The sequence below is a fragment of the Achroia grisella genome, unplaced genomic scaffold (genome assembly GCF_030625045.1).
Source record: "Achroia grisella isolate CSIRO2021 unplaced genomic scaffold, CSIRO_AGI_Agris_v1 utg402, whole genome shotgun sequence".
Taxonomy (NCBI): Eukaryota; Metazoa; Arthropoda; class Insecta; order Lepidoptera; family Pyralidae; genus Achroia; species Achroia grisella.
In genome coordinates, this window is record NW_026712841.1 from 484979 (window position 1) to 507502 (window position 22524).

Consider the following 22524-nt stretch of genomic DNA (forward strand, 5'->3'; position numbering starts at 1 on the left):
GTAATTTAGAAGTTAACTATTATTTAATGCTGTTTATGTTGATATACTTGATTGGGAAATAACGACTGTTATTGAAAATATTTAGTCTCAATATGATAAAATATATTAATTACATAACAAAGAACAGACAACATATTTTTTTATACAAATTTTTGTAATTAAACTGAATGTAATGCTAAGGCAGTGTCAGCAATATATGTACGATCTACTTACTAAAACAATTATATCTTTCCTTAATTATCCCTTTCCTTTTCTTTCCTTAATTAGATAGGTTTTGGTCTCAGGTTGGTATTATATTCAATACAGTCTATATTAAACTACAAATATACACATTATTATTTCGTCTACACTTTCATGGTTAATTTTTTTTATCTTATTGATAACATATTAAGTTTTTCTGCTGTCATTATAAGTACATTTTTTCTCGTTAAATTTAGATGATGAAAGCTAAATCACGAATCGATCTATTGCTGTAAATTCCCTATACTTCCAACAAAAAGCAACAGAAAGTTTCTTTTGAGCATGAATTTATGGTGTATGTCGTCTGCAGTGTTAGAATGCTATAAGGTATAAATAATTTCACAGCTCCCCTACAACCTCTGGAACTTATCGACTTACTCAGGCGAGAGTGCAACTGACGTCACATTCATGTAGTTGATTTAGGTAAGTGGCAAGGATTCACATATTTCTACATACATAGACGAGTATAAATATACTATAACGTCGTTATAAAGTTATAATTTACTCTGTAGATTCTTTTTATCCTATTTCAAACTATGCAATATATTTGTTAATAAGTGAACGACGTCCTTATAGTAGTATATATATATATATATTATTATTATATATATACTAGTATAATCCTAGTAATATGAAAATTTATTAAATGTATGTACTATTTAGAAACAATAAATAACATTAAAATAAAATTACATTTTCGAATAATTTGTAGCTATTTTTCAAAAAATTCTGAGTAATTTAAGTTAATCGGTCCATGTCGATTTAAGTAGGTATAATACTACATAACACACAGCTAGAACTAATTTTGGATAAGATCCAGGAAATCCATTCCTAACTTTCTTGTTTACAGCTGTTTGTAATCACAAACTTAATATAAGCAACACGTTCTTGAAAACAAATACTTTCAAAAGGAATTCTGTAAATAAAGCAAAGGAAATGCGTTAGCTGTCAGAAACCAGTAGGGCGAATCCGACTTTTGGATTTACCTTTTTCACATTTCGTTCGCAAGAACTCTATAAATGGCAAATATTTACTAATGAATTAAGGTCATTGTGGGCCATGTCTGGGTAAGGATGTATAATGTGCCGACTATTGCCTTGCTTTTAAAAAGAAAATGTTTTTTCGAAAGATTTTTTTTCTGATTGCTTGATATATCACGTTAACGTTTCCTTCTCTTGAACCACTATGTATGCTGTAAGATTTTGTTATTCTAGTAGCTCTTAAGACATCCTGGAGTTAAAAAATTACAATTTAAAGTACCCATTACGCTACTACTGCTACACTACACTACAGGCAGCCCCTCTGTCCCAATGAAGCAAATTAGTTACTAGGTAACTTGCACTTATACCAGGCTCAGGTTTAGCCATTTAACTATAATTTACGAATATAGTACCTACATAGAGTACATATAGTTATACGACTGCTTAACTGCTATAATACATATATACCACGATAGCAAAATTCTTCAATATTAGTATTTTTTCTTGCTACTTGCAAAAATTTTGCGTCAGTATATGTTCTATGAGTATGCTTAGAAAATAAAAGGCACCCGTCACCGTCTGGCAACTGCAAATGGAACTATTTGTCACAACGACGATGGCAAGTAATCGATTGAACACCGTCGCCTATCTTATATCTTTTCTCTCGATAAATTGCCTTTCATTATTATCCATTGACTTGGTATAACGTACGTAATATATCAGATTTCTGTTGCCATGTAATGATATTTTATTACCTATACTTACTTGTCATCTTAGACAAGTACTTGGTATAATGCTTAGAATAGCACCGTAATATCGTCTTACTTTGATTATATCTGACTTATTGATTAAAACACCAATATTCAATTGTTATTAACGAGTACAAGCGTTTAGACTGGCTTTACTTTCCTAGAAATAAAATATCCCCAGCGACGAAATCTACTAAAAGTATCATTAAGTAAAGGTCATCTTGAAGATAGTAATAAAAAGCTAATTCAGCAAACTTTTCATCCTAGCATGTTCTTATCAAGGCCAAGAAGTGCTTCAACTAGTCGTATAACTGAGGTAAACACCCAAAACCAAACATGTAATCGAGATTCTAGTAATCCAGCTATCATGAATATGAATCCTCCCACATGGCAGCGAGTACCAACTTTAAGAAATGCTAAAAGAAAAAAAATTCCTCACCATCTCCCAAGAGAATAACGGTGGGCTTAAACATTCAGTGGGCTTTCTATTGATGAAAATGAAGATAACCCCACAGAACACAATAAAACGGTCAAGGTCAATAAACCACCACCAATTATCCTGTATGATATTGATGACGTCAATAATCTTACAGAACTCCTAGAAAGTGTTGTGAATAAAGCAGATTTCACATTTAAAATTGTAATCAAATAAAAAAAATCAAAACCAATTAAGGATCAATTGTACTAATGTGGAAGCATACAAGAATGTAATTGATGTTGTAAGGGAAAGAGGTCTTATTGGACATACATTCAATAGAAAAGACAAACGGTCTTATAGAATTGTGATTAAAAATCTTCATCACACAACACCAATTAACGTAATTAAAGAAGCACTAGAAGAGACGGGGAACAAAGTGGTAAGGGAAATAATAAATGCTAAGTATGGACCTGAAAAGAAACCTACTTCCACATTTTTTGCTAACCTTTTACAGGATCCCAATAATAAATTGGTAAAAAATATTAAATACATTCACCATCAGTGACTATAGAAGATCCACGGAAACGGAATATAATAATAGTACAATGACAAAGATGCCAGCAATATCACTCTAAAAACTATTGCATGAGGCCATTTCGCTGTGTAAAATGTGCTCAATCCCATAAAACGGCAAAACATCCAAAGACCGACCGTAACACTCCTGCAAAATGTGCTCTTTCTCTCGGTGCCCATCCAGTCAATTTCAAAGGCTGTGAGGTATACAGAGAAATACTAAAAAGAAAAACTAATTAGCAGTCACACATAAAGGCTAGAGATATGCTAAAACAGGACTCAATATAAACATTCAACCTCCACCACAGCATTTTGATGTAAGAGCAAGCCCAAATCCAGATGTTAATAAACACATGAAATATTCAGATGTATTGAGACTCAGCAAAAACACTAAAGATGTAGATTACGTAACTTCAACAATACCACCAAATAAAACAGTGGAAGAAATGCTTTTAAAACAAGCAGAAAAAATTGATCTAATATTACAACAGATGAGTACTTTAATCAATCTCATAACAACGCTTGTGTCTAAAATTACAAAATAACTTCCCTTAAAATAGCGACTTAGAACCTAGATGAGCTATCTCCAAATAAAGAAGATGTTGAAGCTCTACTACATACTCACAACATAGACATATTATTAGTATCCGAAACTCATTATACAGCAAACAGTAGTATTAAAATACCGAAATACAACATATATGCTACCAATCACCCTGATAAAGACATGCTTGGATGCTCATTCTAATCATGTCCCAGTAATATTGCCGGTAGGAAATACTGTTCTGAATACAGATATAAAAGCAAAATTGTATAATAAAAGAACAGATTGGAAATCTTTTCGTGAACTTGTAAACCAAAAACTTGATCAAAAAATTGCTCTTAAAACTGAATCTGACATTGATGATGCAACTAAATTCATAACTACAATAATTCAAGAAAGTTGTTGGATGTGTACTCCTGAATCTACTGAACGTCCACAACGCAAAGTATACTCTGAAAGTATACGTTTTAAAATACTTGAAAAGCGGAGACTTTGGCGTGTGTGGCATACTAGTAGACACCCTAGTGACAAAAAACTGTTCAATAAAGCAACCAAAGAACTAAAAGCCCTGATTTCTGAGGCTAATACTGATCAACTGATATGAAATTACAACAGCAACGTTTGCTGATGATACGGCCTTACTTGCTTCGAGCGAATTGTCAAAAGCGAAATGTCCAATTAAAGCTTCCAACATCTTACAAAAAAATCTAAATGAAGTAGAAAAATGGCTAACTAAGTGGAAAATTGCTGTCAATGTGACTAAATCAGTCCATGTAACGTCTACCCTTAGGAAAGGCGATTGTGCACTAGTTACCCTAAATGGTACTCAACTTCCACATCAAGATATAGTTAAGTATCTAGGAATGCATTTAGATCGCAGACTTACTTGGAAAAAGCACGTCCAAATGAAAAGGGAAGAAATAAATAACAAATATAGAAGATAAGGATAATAAATAAGAAGAACTGGATGCTTGGTAGAAATTCAAAATTAGCTATCGATAGCAAACTTCTCATTTACAAGGCAATGTTTAAGCCAATCTGGACATATGGGATACAACTATGGGGCTCTGCCAGTGACTCCAACATAATGACAATACAACGAGTTCAAAACTATATATTGAAACAACTTTCATCCGAAAGTTGGTTATATACGCACCATGGTTTATAAAAACACCTGAGATCCACAAAATACTTGATATTCCCATGGTTAAGGATTTAATTAGTGACTACAGCAACAAATACACAGGCACCCAAATAAATTCGCTGGGCAACTTACAATACCTGATAACTTGCGTCGATTAAAGAAAAGGCGTGATATATTTGACCAAGATAGTCAGACAGGACTGACTTTTTAAGAGCGAAGAGCTGTTCTACCTGTTACAGACGGAACGCCACATCTGCTTATAGTCCATGTGACTGATTGCAAGATATCTAATATGGAAAAAAAAACAAGTAAAGGTCATGGTAATTAATGTACGGCTTTAAACAACATTACAACAATAGGTATATATTATTAATATATAATAAGTCAAATCTGTTCCACATAAATCGTACTCGAAGCAGATATATAATCCACAAAAAATATTTTATCAAGATGACAGTCAATAAAAATAAATTTCATAACCTTTTCTCCGCACTAGGTATTATAAAGAATCTTACGATAACCCGTAATATTAGTAGATCAAAGAAGTTGTCTCAAACTCTACAGTTGTATTCTGTCACAGTTCCTTAAAAATTAATTTAAACGGAGAATATAGGATAACTTCTAGTCGTAGCAAAAAATCTCCCATAATTTGGTGTTAATTTTTAAATTCAAATATTTATTACTAATTCTTCAAAGGAACTAATTTACCATATACGTGATTATGGTCATTGTATCGGTCCCTATATTTTCTTTTAAGTAACTGTGATGACGGCCCACCTGATGCTAAGTGGCTACCGTCACCATACATTATACACAGTACCATGGCCATCACGATGTATGCACGGTTATTGACGGCCTCCGTGGTCCAGCAGTTTAGTACACCGCTTTACTTCAGATGGTCGTAGGTTCCATTGATCACGCCATGCAAACTTTTGTATTCATGAATATAATTGTTTGTATCGGTTTGGGTGTTTTCTACGCATAGTATAGAAAATACTATCCTATCAATTGCTATTTTATTTAAAAACTGTTCTTTCTTTCGACCACATTTCGTATAGTGTTGACGAAACTGAGTTATGACGGACTTCTGAATACTTGCGATATTTCCAAAATAGATATTAAAGTTTTAGTATCAGTTGTTATGTTTACCTTGAGAATAGATGGCGCTGTGTCATTTGTCATTATTATTATGCATCAATACCATGAAGTTTAGGTGCCTCTCTGGTAATTTATCAAATTACCGATTTGTTATAGATATTGGTTGATATACTGAAAGAAAAATGGAAAATACTTAGGATTGATAAACGTATCATAATGTATCGGCAACTACATATCTCGTTCCCTTAAGAACAGTAACGGTGCCCTTGGCGGCCACCGCGTCACTACAACTGCGTCGTTTTTCATTTACAGCCCATTAAATCTACAGTTCCCGGGGCTTATGCGATAGCTATTACGCCAGTCATAAACATATACCGCAGTCCATAAAACAACGTGGATAAAGCTTGGATTACTCGATCTAGGGGCAATGTGTTGCCGATATTAGAAAGTACTAAATAAGATGAGCAGGTCAAACGTTGACCTATATTTAATTACTAATTAATCTCTGTTGTGAACGTATGTAACTGAATCTATGCGAGCACATTGCACTGTATTGATAATTGTTTTCTCATACATTTAATTGATCAATGCAAATTATGTAATTGTTATCTATTTATAATTGTGTATATATAGATATATTCATAAAACTGCCATTTTTATGTAATACAAATCATTATTCAAGTTATTATTATATCATACGTATTCACTACTTACTTACTTTATGTTGTTCTTAGGAAAGACAAAATGCCAACAACAAAATAGATTATAAAGTGCACATAATATTTAAGTTTTTAGGTACATATATGAATATCTACTTCAACTGAATCATAATTTATGATCGGTTGAACAATAGCAATTTAAACTTTGTTCTAACCTCGTTTTGTAGTGTCAGTGCACCGCAATTGTCGTTTTGTTACTAACAAAGCAGGCACGTCGAAAACTAAGTTGCAGTAAAAAGAGAGTAAAACAGTTTCCTGTGTTAGTGTGCTCAGCAAATGCTCTTTTCTCTAAGCAACTTAGTTTTTTAGTGCAAGAAAACTTTCAGGTAAAAATAGGTATGTACTATTTAATTTTATTGTACCTACGTATTTTATTTAATCGCTTATTAGTAGATAAGAATATACAATAATTTATAATTATAAATCTGTTATAACTACATATTACAATTATAATTCCCTTCTTGCTTCGTACAGAATAATATTTGTTTCCTAATTTTAAATGAAGACTGAAATCTGCGTTTAATTCTCGGCCCTAGTTTATGAAGTGATGCTGACAGACAAAAAATCTATAAACTGTTATTTTGGCAGCTGTTGCTTTAGTGACAACATATTTATTAATAAGTATAAGATATTAGTATCGGTTTGTTACAATTTTAAGTATTGATAATTATAAAAAAAAATTGAGTGCTTTAATTTTGGAAATTACATTCCCTATTATGTTAAGAGGAATGTAATTTCCAAAATTACTGCACTTACTTTAAAAATCTCTTTATTTCAAAGCTATGTTATTTCAAAGGGAAAAAGCATATATTTTATGTATACTATTCAAGGCGAACGCTGACTTCGCTCGCTAGGGGACGGGCCGCAGTTATAAGGGTTAGTCGTAAAAGGTATACCAAGCCAAGGTCCAGTAACACTATTCATGAAAATGAGCAGCTTTACCCAAGAAGCAAAGTGGAAAACTGTAAATAATTTTATGACTTGCAGTTGACTCGCTAACCGAGGGTTCCGAAGATACATAAAAAATATATAAAGTATTTAATGTTTATAAAAAAGCTTAAATAGCTAACTGTAAACAATTCACGTAAAAAATGTAATGTATGTATTGGTTTTTTGCCAGTTCTTCCCAACAGTAATAGCTAGTCGAACTGGACGGTAGGGATAGTGATAAAAAATAAGACGTACATAAGAAGCCGAGAGGTCCTATATGAATAAATGATTTTGAGTTTGAATTCGAGCTATGATGTTGATTACATAATTCGTAATGATTACGTAATCATTACCCCTGAACTGTGCTTTTGTTATGATAAGATATGAGATATGAATACGATATAATATAGTGTTTGATTTAGATTTCCTTGTGTGAGACCAAATATGGCTACCAAATGGATGTTTATGAATGGATTTCAGTTTATTTTGTTGCACACGGCGCTAATTCTATTTTTTTCTTTTTATTTCAGTTTTAAGAGACTATATTTGCAGAATGAATAAATTAATAGCAATATTTTAATATAATTAATATAAATATTTCTAATTTCGTTTGTATATTTCACCACTTACTTCTTCTAACCCAGCAAGTTTCACTACGTGACATACACTTTGCACCACTAGAAACCTAATCTCTAGTTTTAGCTAGATAAATACTCTAATTCCGTTACCTAAAGAAATATTATCAATTCGACAAATATTCTCGGTTTTACTCGTATAGCTTGTTTACGTATAATTTCCGCTCATACAGGGATGTTTGAATTAAATTAATTTTACGGTTACTGATACTCCTTATCAAATTTCTAATTATTATTTTATCTAGATTTAAAAAAATTACATGCTATAATAAATATATTTATTTTTAGAATAAAAATTACAAAAGAGCATTTGTATAATCTATCTAACCACTATGAAACTACATCACAAAAAGACTTTTTAATTAAAATAAACTAACAACAAAATTAAATATAAAATAATTTACAATTGAGTAATGTCTATTCCGATCTATGTTAAACACAGAATACAATTTTAAATAAAAATACTGAATAAATTGTTTAACAAAATGTGCCGACTCAATGCGTGTGTTGTCCTCGTACCATCCTCTTGTATCACAACTTGGGTGGTCTGGTCCGTTGTAATTACTCAGTGTAACCACAGATAATATAATAGTGTAGGTATGTCGCATAGTACAGTGTAATATATTATATGATTCTACCGTACATATGTAGAAACATGCACACCTATACAAAGAGATATGTAGCTATATGTACTCAAAATGTAAATATGTAGTGTACTTAACCGTTAGACTACCGAGATCATAAATGTTATGAAATTATGTATATAACTTGCTTGCTTGCTTGCTTTTCACTTTTTTCTATATTAATTATAGAAAAAAAGTGATATTTAGTTAAATCATTATTTGCATTAAATTATAATAGTTTTAATGAGAATTTAATCAGATAATTCAATTATTAATATGATATTATTTTGCATTAAAGTCGGTTACATTGCATTTTATTACTGTCGACATTTTGTACGCAAAACGGACGTAACTGTTCAGATCCGATCTGAAATGGAACAGGCGTTCCGCAAAAAGTTTGAGGCCGCACCAATCCGCCGGACGAGAATAAAAGGATTCAATTTTACCTCATTCGTATTCCATCGTGGAAGTGTGTAAATTTTTATGTTTGTACAATAAAATGCTAAATAAATCCACCGACTTCCGTTCGGCGAGACGGAGGAGCGGCGGAAGCGCGCCAGCCTCTCTATCCTCAATATTACAGCATATAAAGACAGCAGTATCTATCAAAGATATTATATATTTAAGTATTTCTTTTATTAATAATTTTGATTAATAAAAGAAATGATAATGAAACAGGTATTTGAAGCCAAACAACTAATTAAACCTGATTACAATAGTTACTAGCTTTTGTATACTGGTTTTGGACATTGTTACATCTCCCTCAAACAATGAGTAGATTTCATACTCATAATTTATATCTACTACACCTGCATCCTTTCATTTTAACATTGAAATATATCTGTTTCCTTATACTTATGTTTAATTCTGACATTCTTTCCACATACCCGAACTGATATGACGCGTCTTTCTCAATATTTTCTTTAATCACTAACACGTTGTTCAAAACGCAGAGATAATATTATTGTATTACAAATGTGACTTACTAACTTTGCGCCATATATTCTTCTGTTTAGCATTCAATCCGTTTTACTCTATTTTCAATCTGACTTTCGTTTTCATAAACCAGAGTGAGCCTCTACTATTATAATCTTGTAGTCAAACCTACTCTGTCATTTTACCTATTTGCCGTTTTTATCAAATATTTTCCCTACTCTCCGTAGCCTTACCGCACCATAACAAACTATTCCCAAAACGCAATTTCCTTTTTATATTGGTATTATACGTCCAATGCTTACTGAATCTATATTCAAAATCTATATCCCTCAATAGCATATATTTTGTTGTGGTACTAGAACATTTTTATTCAACAGTAAAGACAATCTTCGTTTTATTCATATTTAAATTGCAAGTCCACATAATGTTTATACAACCATTATTTCGTTCCACTTTATTTTTATTAATTTAAATAATTTTATTATTCTTTTCTTATTGGCGAATAGTCTTGTCAATCTAAGAACAGAACAAATAAGTCCACCATTATTGCACTTAATAATAGTTGTTTTTGATTTCTCTATATTATCTTACATCAATAGGTACTTTGCTAAACGAGATCCCAACAAAAGTGGTAGTTAAGTAGATACTCGCTAACATACTCGGAAGGAAGTAGAGTGAAAATTAACTGCAGGAATAAGCAACAGTACCAAAGCAAATTACGCATTTAAACAAAAGTGTCCCTAAATTTATATATGTACTGTCTCGCCACTTCGTTGGATATTTCCACTTCACTAGGTGCTACACCAATATAATGTAAATATAACATTTAAGTAATCATTACTATAGATTATAAATAGATGTTAATATATCACAATGCCATAAACTAAGTACAAACTGTTCTTTCAGACACTATTACATTATTTTAAGAACAAATAAACCGAAATATTTTTTTATATACATTACTTTTAAAAACCTATAAATAACCATAAACCAGCTCGATAAAGGAAACTCAATATCGATAATTACACTTTTCCCTGGCCGATCCTATTCGCCCTCGACATGTCACGGGCAAGTAAAAGTCATGCTTTATTATTACATGCGGTATATTAATTGTGTGTTGGGACTCGAGAGCTCATATCGGCCTCTTTTGTGTCCCTAATGACAAAAATATGAGAACCGTCACATGATATTGTGCCAACATACACCTAAAGTACGATGATGTAAATATTCGGTTGAAAGGATAATAGGTACTTGTTTATCGGTACATTCTGAATAAATTCTATTGCGATCATATTACAATACATAACTTTATATTTTCTTTGCATATAATTAAAGATGAATACTATACTATCTGTTTGTGCGTTAAGGTTTTACTAAAAACCGACTGGAGAAAATACGAAGAAATTTTCAAAAATACGTTATTTATTTAATATAGCATAGTACCTAGATACAAAAAAGATCTTAAAAGAACTGAAAATCTCTCAAAGGGGTGAAATAATTATTTTTGTAAATGTTTCCACACGCCACCTACTGTTTTGTTAATTAATTTCTTAATAAAATAATAGATGGTGTTGTATAAATAGTTTATATACAAAATTTTTTATGTATTATATTAAAATGTTAATCTATCTCTCATTCCGAAAGCTCACAAGAAAACTTAATAAACAATTATCCTTCGTAATTTTAAGAATTTTTAATAGTTATACAATTTAAAAGTGCTTAAAATTAATTTCAATAAAGAATTTTCTATTTATTCTATTCTATAAAAATGGTGTATCTGTAATGACAAGATATATTTAAAACAACTTTCCACAGCATGTCCTAGTAAATAAAACAGAATTGTTAAGCCAAAGTATTTGCTTTGACTTTTCCTTTTAAATGAATGTAACATTTTTAATACATTTGCTGCCTTCCAGCTACGGGTTTTCATTGTAAGCTTTGTATACCCTAATTTCTGGTGTAACAATTAACGTTATATAGAAATACGGACCTATTTGAATAATAAAGGTAGGTAACCAAGGTTGCCGTGTTTGACTGCGTACAAAGTCTGCGTCTGCATGGGCACCTATGTCTAATATATTTCAGCCGCCAAGTCATTTACTTTTCTATACACTGAATTTACTAAATGGTAAGATATGGAACTGAAATTACAGAGTACACAACATATTAGTCCTTTAGAATGACAATGCACAAGGAAGGTGACATTTGTTCCGAGGTGTTATACCTACTTGTATGTTAGCATATACGATCAGGTGGTTCCGCAGCTTGCTTGCCATTCCGTTTCATAAAAAAGGGAACAAGTATTAAAAGTAATTACTCATCTAATATTAATGTTTAAACAAAAGTTAAATATTTTTAATAGTGTGTATATGTATGAATACTGACATAGTTGTTGTAGAATTTCATTCAAACAGCATAAAAGCGTCAAGTAATATTTTCTTACTTCCGTACCTACCAATACCAATAGCACTTGGCCGTCGTAGATATTTTCCAGATTTCGGGCCTGAGTGTCGAGTAACCATGTTGCCATGGCAACATTTCCGCGAGGAAATTGCTACTCCCCGTGTTTCATAAATCAAGTCCCAGGTAAAATTTAATATCATTGCATGAATCGGCTCTCTGTAGTTGACATTGTATGTTTATGAATACGACCAACATCTAATTTTGTAAGATCGTATTTATTAAACGTGAAATAATAATGAATAAAGACAATATATAATACGTAATGTAAATAAATATAAAAGTATCTTATATAATAAGATATAAAGTAATCAACAGTACGTCGCAGGATTGGCATGTACTTGTAGGTGTGTGTCTAGAACGGGGAACTACATAACAGGAAATGATAAGGAAATATTGATTGTAAAAAAAAATAATGACTTTCAGCATTTTCCTGCAGCATTAGAATAAGAAAATCTATTACATGTTCTACGACTAGAGATAGACACATAAACAATGCAGATAAGTATAATACTACCCACTTTCATACGAGAAAAGCGACAATCCCAGCGTTTGAAGAGCTCGAAATCTTGAAAACGGCTAGAGAGGGCTCCAACCCGACTAGAACTAAGCTCTAGTTTATAGTCGGACTAAAGTTGAACAACTCAGACGGCGACGTTTCTCGAAACGAAAGTACTTCAGTTACGTATCTACTTATCTCTACAGCGTCTTCGTATACGGAGATTATAGTTTCGGTTGGAGGTTTAATAAAATTACTTATCTAATTATATATTATTGTGATTCATAATACAGCGGCACATCAGATTCAATTAGGTAATTAAATATCGGGTAACATATATATATATATATATATATATATATATATATATATGTATATTATGTATATGTATATATTGTTGTAATTCATGCTGTTATATAATAATGTTTAACTTTTAAATAAAACCATAAATGAAATGGATTTATATTCATTTATATTGATGACTGATGATATCTCATCTAAGCTAATACCTTACATAACATTCATGAAATTCAAGCTCCATTTCAGAATTAGCAAAGCAGGTCAATCTTTCAGGCAATCTATTTTTTTTTTTATTTATTCCTCATAAAACTATTTTTAAAATTATTCAAAGTTTCTAATTTTTCAGACCAATCATTGTAAGTATTAGTAGTGTTTAAAATATAGCGCTGAAATAGAGAACGGGCAGTAGCACCATAATGAATCCATTAATTTTTTTTTCACAGAACCTCAGATGGAAATAAAAATTTTCGTAAATAAATCGCAAAATAGAATATTGCTCTTACACAATCACAATCATTTTATAAATATGTATCATTCATGAAATTGAAGAATATTCCCAATCTTTTCTTAGTATTTATACGCTACGAAAACCTACAAAAGCTCTGATTTATTTATAGCTCCACAAAAGTACACACACGTATGGGTTTAGCAAACAGTAACAGTTCTTGCGTTTACACAACAAAGTAACAGGCTATAAAATTGTGTCGTTTTCTATATATGTATGCGAGTCTACAATATTTATTGCTTTTGCGAGTTCTTTATAAACTATCCAAGACTTGATCACAGTCATAACATTAAATATCTTAAGTAATAATATGATGTTAAAATGAGTTTACAATAAATGAAGACCATAAATATTTATTCCTTTATAATATTGTAAATATCATTGGTTGTAATTACTATTGGTTTAGTAATTACAACCAATGATATTTACAAACCACTGATTACAAACAATTAAAAGTGATAATTCCAGTAGCAAACCAACAATTGACAAGTCGTCTACTGAACCTAAAGGCAAACCTCAAAATAATAAAAGGGACAATAACGGGCCACTGTCCCTTAAACAACACCTATACACAATGGTACTACAGACAGTCCCCTTTGTCGCCGAAGCCTGCACTGTATTCTTTGAAGCTGAAGAAACGGCCGCTCACATAATCCTGAGTGCGTAGCAGTGGTCACAACGAAAACAAATCATCGGAACGGTGAGATCCGTGAAGTCTATGAAAACACCATGAGATTTCTGCGCTTTAGGAAGGAGCTTGGCTGGCTCCTTTAGTAGTCGTCTCAGCTCTACACATACAACAGCCCAGATGAGAAGCTGATTGCGGAAAATGGAGTCCAACTTACATTAGCATTTACAAGACTCACAATTTCGATTATTGTATGTACAGTTTACAGCAGTTATAGATATAGACAGAACAAACAGAATACCGTGGCAAATAATTTACTACCGCATCTTTTACCCAAAAGGTGGTAATTACATGTATAAAAATAATGTGTCAATTTATATTTCAGGACTGACTTCTCTTAAAATTACGTATTTTTCGCAATACAAATTGCTAACGACGCGGTCTCTAAATAGCATTAATACGACATTAGGCTGCTAACACAGAAAATGGTAATTGATAAAAAATGGAACCGGCCGGACGTTTCCGACGTAATGGATTCAGGCTGGTACTTACTCAGCACTTTTAAATTTACATGTGTCGGGGGTTTAACACGAGCTTTCCTAAAATATAACCACAATATGTATTAAGTTTGGAGACGCCCTTCCAGCTTCATGCTTATACGCCAATTTTCAGGGGCCTGTTACATTAAACGATACGAAAAGAGCAACATTTTTAAGATATTTATTGAAAAAATGGTAATTAAACCAATTACTGTAAAATCATTATAGCTGTAATTTCCTAAATCATAGGCATTTAAGAATAAGAACGCATTATACATACCTATATATAAAAACTTTAAAGCTTTTGTCTATTCTGAAGAGATAGTCGAAATGGCACACTTTATGATAAGGTAACCCAATTTGTTAGCAAAGAAATTTAAATAACTGAAATCTCCATTATCATAAAAAGGAATATGCCTCCGAAACTTCATTGTTAGTCAATCTAAAATATTAATCTCTCGGTAAAATCCGTAATTTACATTTGGCTATTACACCGTAAACCACGAAACCTTAAAATGAAGTAGCTAATAAAACAACGGGAATGAGCTGCAGGCCCCAACCGATGGCTTTATTTTGTCGATGCGGCAAATGACGTTGATAAATGAACCACTCTATCAATCAACCCAAATTGTACGCTAAGCTTTTAACAGGTACGAGTGGCTCCGGAGAATGAAAACGATATACTTTTTGAAATTGTAGATATGCTATATATCTCAATTGTAACAATTGTAAAGTACTTGTAGATTTATACTGAATTCTAAACTTATTAGTTTATACAGAAGAAGAAAATAAATAAGGTAATTGTTTAAGTTTTTCATCGGTTTTTAAAGTCCAAATACCACTAAATATTTTTTATGTATCAATTCTCTAATTTTTAATGTTATTTTTGCTAACCAAACAACCTCTAAACATTGCATATATATTGATATCTTCACTTTTAAAAAGAATTTAGCATGTAAGAGTAATTCGTTCATCCAAATCATCGATACTAAATGAATATTAAGATATTTATGTTTAAAACAGAATAATAAACGAAATCGACTTTAAAACTTCTATAATATATATATAAAGCTACGTCGTCAGCAAGTAACAATAATTACGTCTGTAAAAATGTGTAATAATGTAACTCGCGTCCGTAACTTTAAATTCTTTTATGCCAACTAGTTTAATGTTACTGACTATAGCACCACAAGCTACTATAAAACTGCAATAACCCGCTACTAACACCAGCCCAGTTATATACTTATTTCGGCAGGCTATTTATAATATTCACAGCCTTGTAACTTAGATACTTCGCTGTGTAAAGGATCTCAATTAGAACAGTGAAATTTAATGTAAACGTAAAGGAACATGTTTAATTAATTACCATTTTCATACTGGATGCGTACTACATGATCTGAAACAACTTCAAACGGCACAAAGTTTTTAATTACCTACTGCGTCTTTAATTTACTGAGCTTATTTCTTTAGCTCGTTTCAGACTTAGCCTCAAAATTAGAGATCCGATTCGTCTTTTAAACTAATTTAATTTAACGGCGTGAACTTTTCGCGACAACCCTGATGTAACGGAATTTATGTCGATCGAGGGTGAAACTTCTTAATTAGCGTCGGTCCATAGCGAAAGGGTCGAGCACGTGACGCTGCTATTAATCTAACCATCAGACATTTTCAATTCGTTGCTGATTGTGAATAGATACATCTTCACATTTGAACTGTAAACCATAACGTGCCTGCCAAATATAGATTAACAGACATGTTATGATTCAGGCATAAAAGAAGGAAAACTCAAATTAATGCATACTGAGGGACTACGCCAGAACTTCGTAATAGAAACTGATAGACAGGCAGATTAATAATGTACTTAAATGCAACGTTACTAAATTGTTCAATGACTACTAACTAATCACGCACTGTCAAGTAAAAGAATGAGAATGAAGACACATGTAAATGATAATATGAGAGCCTTGACCTGCAGTGTGACTATCATGATTTTAATATAAGTTTATCAATATATTATGAAACAAAGAAACTATGTACGTTTTGATATTAGAAATTTAGTTCTCGACTCCCGATACTCGAGTGCCAGCGGTAACGTTCCCATCACATCAGTAATCGAATTACCAACGTTCGATCAAGTCAATTAAGTAATAATTCCTTCGAAATAGATGTCTGGTACTAGCTATTAGATTTTACAGTTGAGAGGTAATTGAAAAGTGCATGGTATTTTCTTATCAGTTCATAATGTAAACACATCGAAACCTGAAAAAATTACCGTTATTATAAGTTAAACCGGTTGGTTTTTTTTTTGCTTTTAAAAAAAAATATTAAGTGTTACGGTTATGGCAAAATCTAAATATATAGCTCAAAGGTAACTGACATAGTGATCTATCAACGCACAGCCCAAACCACTGGACGAATCGGGCTGAAATTTGGCATGCAGGTAGATGTTATGACGTAGGCATCCGCTAATAAAGAATTTTGATTAATTCTACCCCCAAGGGGATAAAATAGGGGATGAAAGTTTGAATGAAACTTTGTCAATTTTAAATCGATCGGGCTGAGACTTTGCATGCATAAACAATCGCGCGGGCGCATTGCTCTGTGGTGCTCGTGATTTCGGTTGCATTTTGAATGCGTTCGCGTAGTACAAAATGACGACAACAGTAAAATGTGCAAGTTGCAATATTGTTATTAACGAACTGTTAGCATATGTGCAAAATAAAATCTCAATCGTGGATGAAGAGAGCCTGGTGAAAATTTGTTTGTCTTCATTTAATAGTGATCAAATAAATGAAGCTAAAACGTTATTATTTGAATCGCTATCAGCTGATCATCGTAAAAAGCCACGTAAGGGACAAGGCCGAGAAAATCGGGAGTTAAAGGATATTATCAGCCTATTTAAAGTCGCAGACCCTGATATAATGCCAGTGTTTGTTGCTCGTGAATTGGAGAAATTACCACCAATAACTTTCGATCATTTGGATGTCTCTAAATTACTCAAGGATCTACTACTGGTGCAGGCCGAGATTAAGGAAATAAAATCGTCCTACGTAACTCTGAATCAGCTTGAGGTCGTAAAGAACCAGATACAGAATACAACGATAGGAGCTGTAACACCATTTTCTGTACATAACATCAATATCAAGAGAGGAACTGCATATGAGGACAGCGGGCCAATTGGTTTACCTCATCTCAATGACTCAGCATTAACGGATGAGAATAATATATCTCAATGTGCAATATCCGCGAATAATAGTAGTTTAAAATACCAAAACAATAATATAAATCAGATGGAGGGTAGAGAAATAACCGAACTGAATGCAACATTGTTGTCGCCGCTGGGTGTTAGTGGCGACGGCGGCGACGGCGGCAAGAAGCGCGGAGAAGGGGACGAAGTGCGCTATGACTCACGGTGCAACGGTGCGGAAGGTGAGAACTATGCGTCATCGCCTACGCTTGCTAAAGAGCGCTTCGATCAGACTGTTGCAAGTAATGATTGCACCTATGCAAACGTATTGAAGTCGAATGCGAGCGAAGTAATAGATAGCAAAGCGAAACAGAAATGGACTTTAGTACGAAATAAAAAACCATACAAAAATATACGTTTCACTGGAAAAATGGGCAATAGCAATATCGAACCTGAACAAAAATTTAGGGCAGCTGATAGAAAAATACCTATTTTTATTACGAATGTGCATATGGGAACTTTAAAATCAGACATAAGTAATTATATCTACAGTAAAACCAATGAAACTGTCAATCTAGAGAAGATTACTATGAAAAGGAAAAGTGAATATGATGCTTATAAGTTCTTTGTTGCGCAATCTAAAGAACAATTATTTTTAGATGAGAAACTGTGGCCTAAAGGCATAATTTTTCGACGCTTCGTGCATTTTAAAACAAAAAGTTCGACTGGGAATACTCATAATTCCCATAACGGCACTATAAATCAAAATAATAGATAGTACAACCTACAAATTTGCTAGCTTCAATTGTAAGAGTGCTAAGCGCTCTATAAATGGGATTCGTGAGCTCTGTAAACTGTCTGATATAGTTGCTCTACAAGAGACATGGTTACTGCCCAGTGATTTGTTATATTTAAGCAGCATTGATGATGAGTTTACCTCCACTGGGACGTCGGCAGTGGATACGACGGCGGGGATGCTACGCGGGCGACCACACGGTGGAGTCGCGATTCTCTGGCGGCACAGTGTATTTCCCCATGTCGTGGTAGTGCCATGTGATAACCCGCGTATAAGTGCGATAAAACTATTGTTAAGTGAGCGGTCAGTCTTAGTGATAAGTGTGTATATGCCTACCGACGCATACGCAAACTTAGTAGAATTTACGGACGTCCTCGGCTCGGTAAGTGCAATCATAGACAATAGTAATATTGACTGTGTCTACATCTTAGGTGACTTTAATGCGCACCCCACCGAATTATTTTTTAATGAATTGTCGATGTTTTGTGATGAACAAGAATGGACTTGTATAGATGTAGATATGTTAAAAAATGTATCTAACTGTTTTACTTTTGTGAGTGAGGCTCACGGGTCACAGAGATGGTTAGATCACTGTGTAGTATCTAAAGCGGCCGTGGCCTCCGTATGTAATATATACATAGAGTATGACATACTGTGGTCTGACCACTTTCCGTTAATTGTAGAATGTAATTTAGATGTTCTCTCACCTAAAATACATGAAATAAAATCCGTACCTAATAATGTAGTATGGGGTGAAAGAAGCACAGATCAAATAGACTCGTATTATAATAACTGTCACACTCAATTAAAAACTTTCGGTTTTCCACCTGAGTTCTATAACTGTGCCGATCGAACATGTAATATTTTACAACATAAACAAACAATAGATAACTTGTATAACGATATAGTAAATGTACTAAGACGAGCGGCTGTGACTTGTAAAAGCCCTAAATATGTTAGGCGTAAGAAGAGGGTTATAGTAGGTTGGAACAAACACGTTGGCGAAGCACACGAGAACGCGAGACATAAATTCCATGTTTGGTGTCATTATGGTAAACCAAATAGCGGTATATTTTACAATGATATGTGTGAGGCCAGAAAACATTTTAAGAAACGTCTTAGGTGGTGTCAAAACCATCAAGAGCAAATAAAAATGGATATTCTGGCATCTCATCATTCAACAAATGACTTCCGTTCATTCTGGAAAGCCACGAAGAAGCTAAATTCAAAGTCGACCATTCCCGTGTGTGTTGACGGTGTTAGCAATGCCGGGGATATAGCTAATCTTTTTAGGGATCACTTCACGATTAAATCGTCATTGGGGCCATCGCGTGCTATGCTTAATGTTGAGTCTGGCCAAGAGGTGAAAATTAGATGTAATGCTAAAGTAATAGACCTGATCATAAAATCCATGACTAGAGGTAAGTCGCCTGGACATGACAGTCTCAGTATTGAGCATTTACAGCATGCGGGTCCCCACCTCTCGCGACTGTTGGCTATGCTCTTTAATTTTTGTATCAGTCACTCATATATGCCAGAAGAGATGATGAAAACAGTAGTGATACCTATAATTAAGAATAAATCTGGTGATGTATCAAATAAAAACAACTACAGACCCATCTCTCTAGCCACAGTTATCTCGAAGGTATTTGACGGCATGCTTAACTCTAGGTTGACTCAACATATAAAAATACAGGACAATCAATTTGGCTTTCAAAAGGGATTGTCAACTGAAAATGCAGTGTTGTGTGTGAAGCATGCCGTCCGATATTATACTAATCGGAAAACGCCAGTCCATGCATGCTTTCTAGACCTGTCAAGAGCATTTGATCTGGTTTCTTATGATATTTTGTGGAAAAAGCTTGAGGAAATTAATTTGCCACCAGATCTCATAAATATCCACAAATACTGGTATGCTAATCAGGCCAACAGCGTCCGATGGGCGGGTACCATGTCACAGTCATACAGATTGGAGTGTGGCGTGAGGCAAGGGGGGTTGTCGTCGCCGATACTTTTCAATCTGTATATTAATGAACTGATAGTTGCATTGGGTAGCACTCATGTCGGCTGTCATATAGACGGTGTAAATGTAAATAATATAAGTTATGCGGACGACATGGTGCTTCTGAGTGCGTCAGTATGTGGACTTAGAAGACTCATGGCTATCTGTGAGTCATATGCGCGTCGGCACGGTCTGGTTTATAATGCAATAAAAAGTAAAGTCGTGGTCTTCGAGGCCAGAGGCAATAATACAGATGTTTTTCCCGAAGTCAAACTCAATGGCGCTGGAAAGGGTGTATAAATTTAAATACTTGGGACATCTGTTGAACTCTGACCTTAGAGATGACGATGATATTGAACGAGAAAGGAGAGCGCTGGCGGTGAGGGCGAATATGATAGCGCACAGATTTGCGCGGTGCTCTAGGGATGTCAAGATCACTCTGTTTAGATCATTTTGTACATCCTTTTACACTTGCAATCTGTGGGCTGCATACACCCGAAAGTCCTACAGCGGGCTTCGCGTTCAGTATAACAACGCATTCAGGGTGTTGATGGGGCTGTCGCGATGCTGCAGTGCATCAGGGATGTTCGCGGAGTACCGTGTGGATTGTTTTTATGCTACAATGCGGAAAAGATGCGCATCCCTGGTGCGGAGGGTACGTGCCAGTACCAACAGCATCCTGAGCATGATTGCGGGGAGGCTGGACTGTGCATATGTTAATCACTGCTGTACTATTTGTAATGGAATGGTACAGCGGTGATTTTTATACTGATTTATATGTGAATGTATTTTAATTTATATTTTAACTTAATTTAATATTAATTTTTGATATTATTTGTATTATTATTATTTTTGTGTGTGTATTTTGTGTCTGTAGTCTGTACGTACTAACATTAATTATAAGAAATCTGTAATACTAACAAAGTGGGCAATTAAGCCTGATAATAAATACATTATTATAAAGCTACTATGACGTAGGCATCCCCTAGAAAGGATTTTGATAAATTCCACCCCTAAGGGGATAAGTTAACGCGAGCGTAGCCGCGGGCAAAGGCTAGTTACAAATATAAATATTTATATCATTAGTAACTTTTTGTTATTTTTCTATGATTCATGGAATTTTAACCACGTGAAACTTGATTTAACTAAGTAGACTTAAAAGTAGCTTATACAATTATGATAAATTATCGAATATAAACACTCCGTGCGTGATGATATTGCCTTTGATATAGTGTCACAGTCTCCGCCAGATCATAATGCACCTGAACATTTATTCCTCAAAATTATCCTGCATCACTCGAAAGTACTATTAGGCGTTTACTATAGTCCGTCCCTTCACGTCAATTATTTTCTCTCCTTTGAAGGCATCATTACAGAGTTGAGGCCTCAATTCGATCATCTCATTATTATGGGTGATTTTAATACATGCCTAATCAAAAATGATCACCGCTCCAATACGCTACTCTCTTTACTTCATTCTCTTAATCTCAATGTTCTTCTTCAAATAAATCCCAAGCTATTATTATTGGCAGTCATCACTACATCTGTAGTCTAAAATCTGTGTATATTCCTCATGTTGTCTACGATGGCAATCACATTCCTTTCTCTTCTACTGTGAAGAACCTGGGAATTATCATGGATCAGACTCTCTCATGGGGGCCTCACATTGGTGAGATAAGTCGTAGACTTTTTTCTTCACTCGCTTAGACGCCTTCAGTTTTTTCTGCCTTTGCGTACTAAATTGCTGCTAGCCCACTCTCTTCTTCTTCCCTTGCTGGACTATGCCGACAGTGCTTTCCTAGATCCTTCAGTAGAGTTACTTGATAAACTGGAGCGCTTGCAAAACCTCTGCATAAGATTCATCTTCGGTTTACGTAAGTTTGATCATGTCTCTGTCTATCGTAAGCAACTTAATTGGCTTCCTATTCGTGACCGTCGTAACATCCATTTGGTTACCCTTTTATATCAGATCCTTTACAACTCTAGTTCGCCCATGTACCTGCAGGAAAAATTCCGGTT

General features: G+C 33.8%; 1 protein-coding gene and 1 pseudogene across 1 annotated transcript; both read left to right on the forward strand.

Annotated features, from left to right (window-relative positions):
* Nucleotides 1–17142: 17142 nt before the first annotated feature.
* LOC131844491 (uncharacterized) lies at nucleotides 17143–18587 on the forward strand. Its single transcript, XM_059193397.1, has one exon. It carries the CDS (start codon nucleotides 17172–17174, stop codon nucleotides 18483–18485), a length of 1314 nt encoding a protein of 437 aa, XP_059049380.1. The 5' UTR covers nucleotides 17143–17171; the 3' UTR covers nucleotides 18486–18587.
* Nucleotides 18588–20223: 1636 nt separating this feature from the next.
* On the forward strand, nucleotides 20224–21265 carry LOC131844494 (uncharacterized; annotated as a pseudogene).
* The last annotated feature ends 1259 nt before the right edge of the window (nucleotides 21266–22524 follow it).

Bases quoted from the DNA above. Each gene is read 5' to 3' on its own strand.
- LOC131844491 (XM_059193397.1), top strand. From the start codon at position 17,172: ATGACGACAACAGTAAAATGTGCAAGTTGCAATATTGTTATTAACGAA.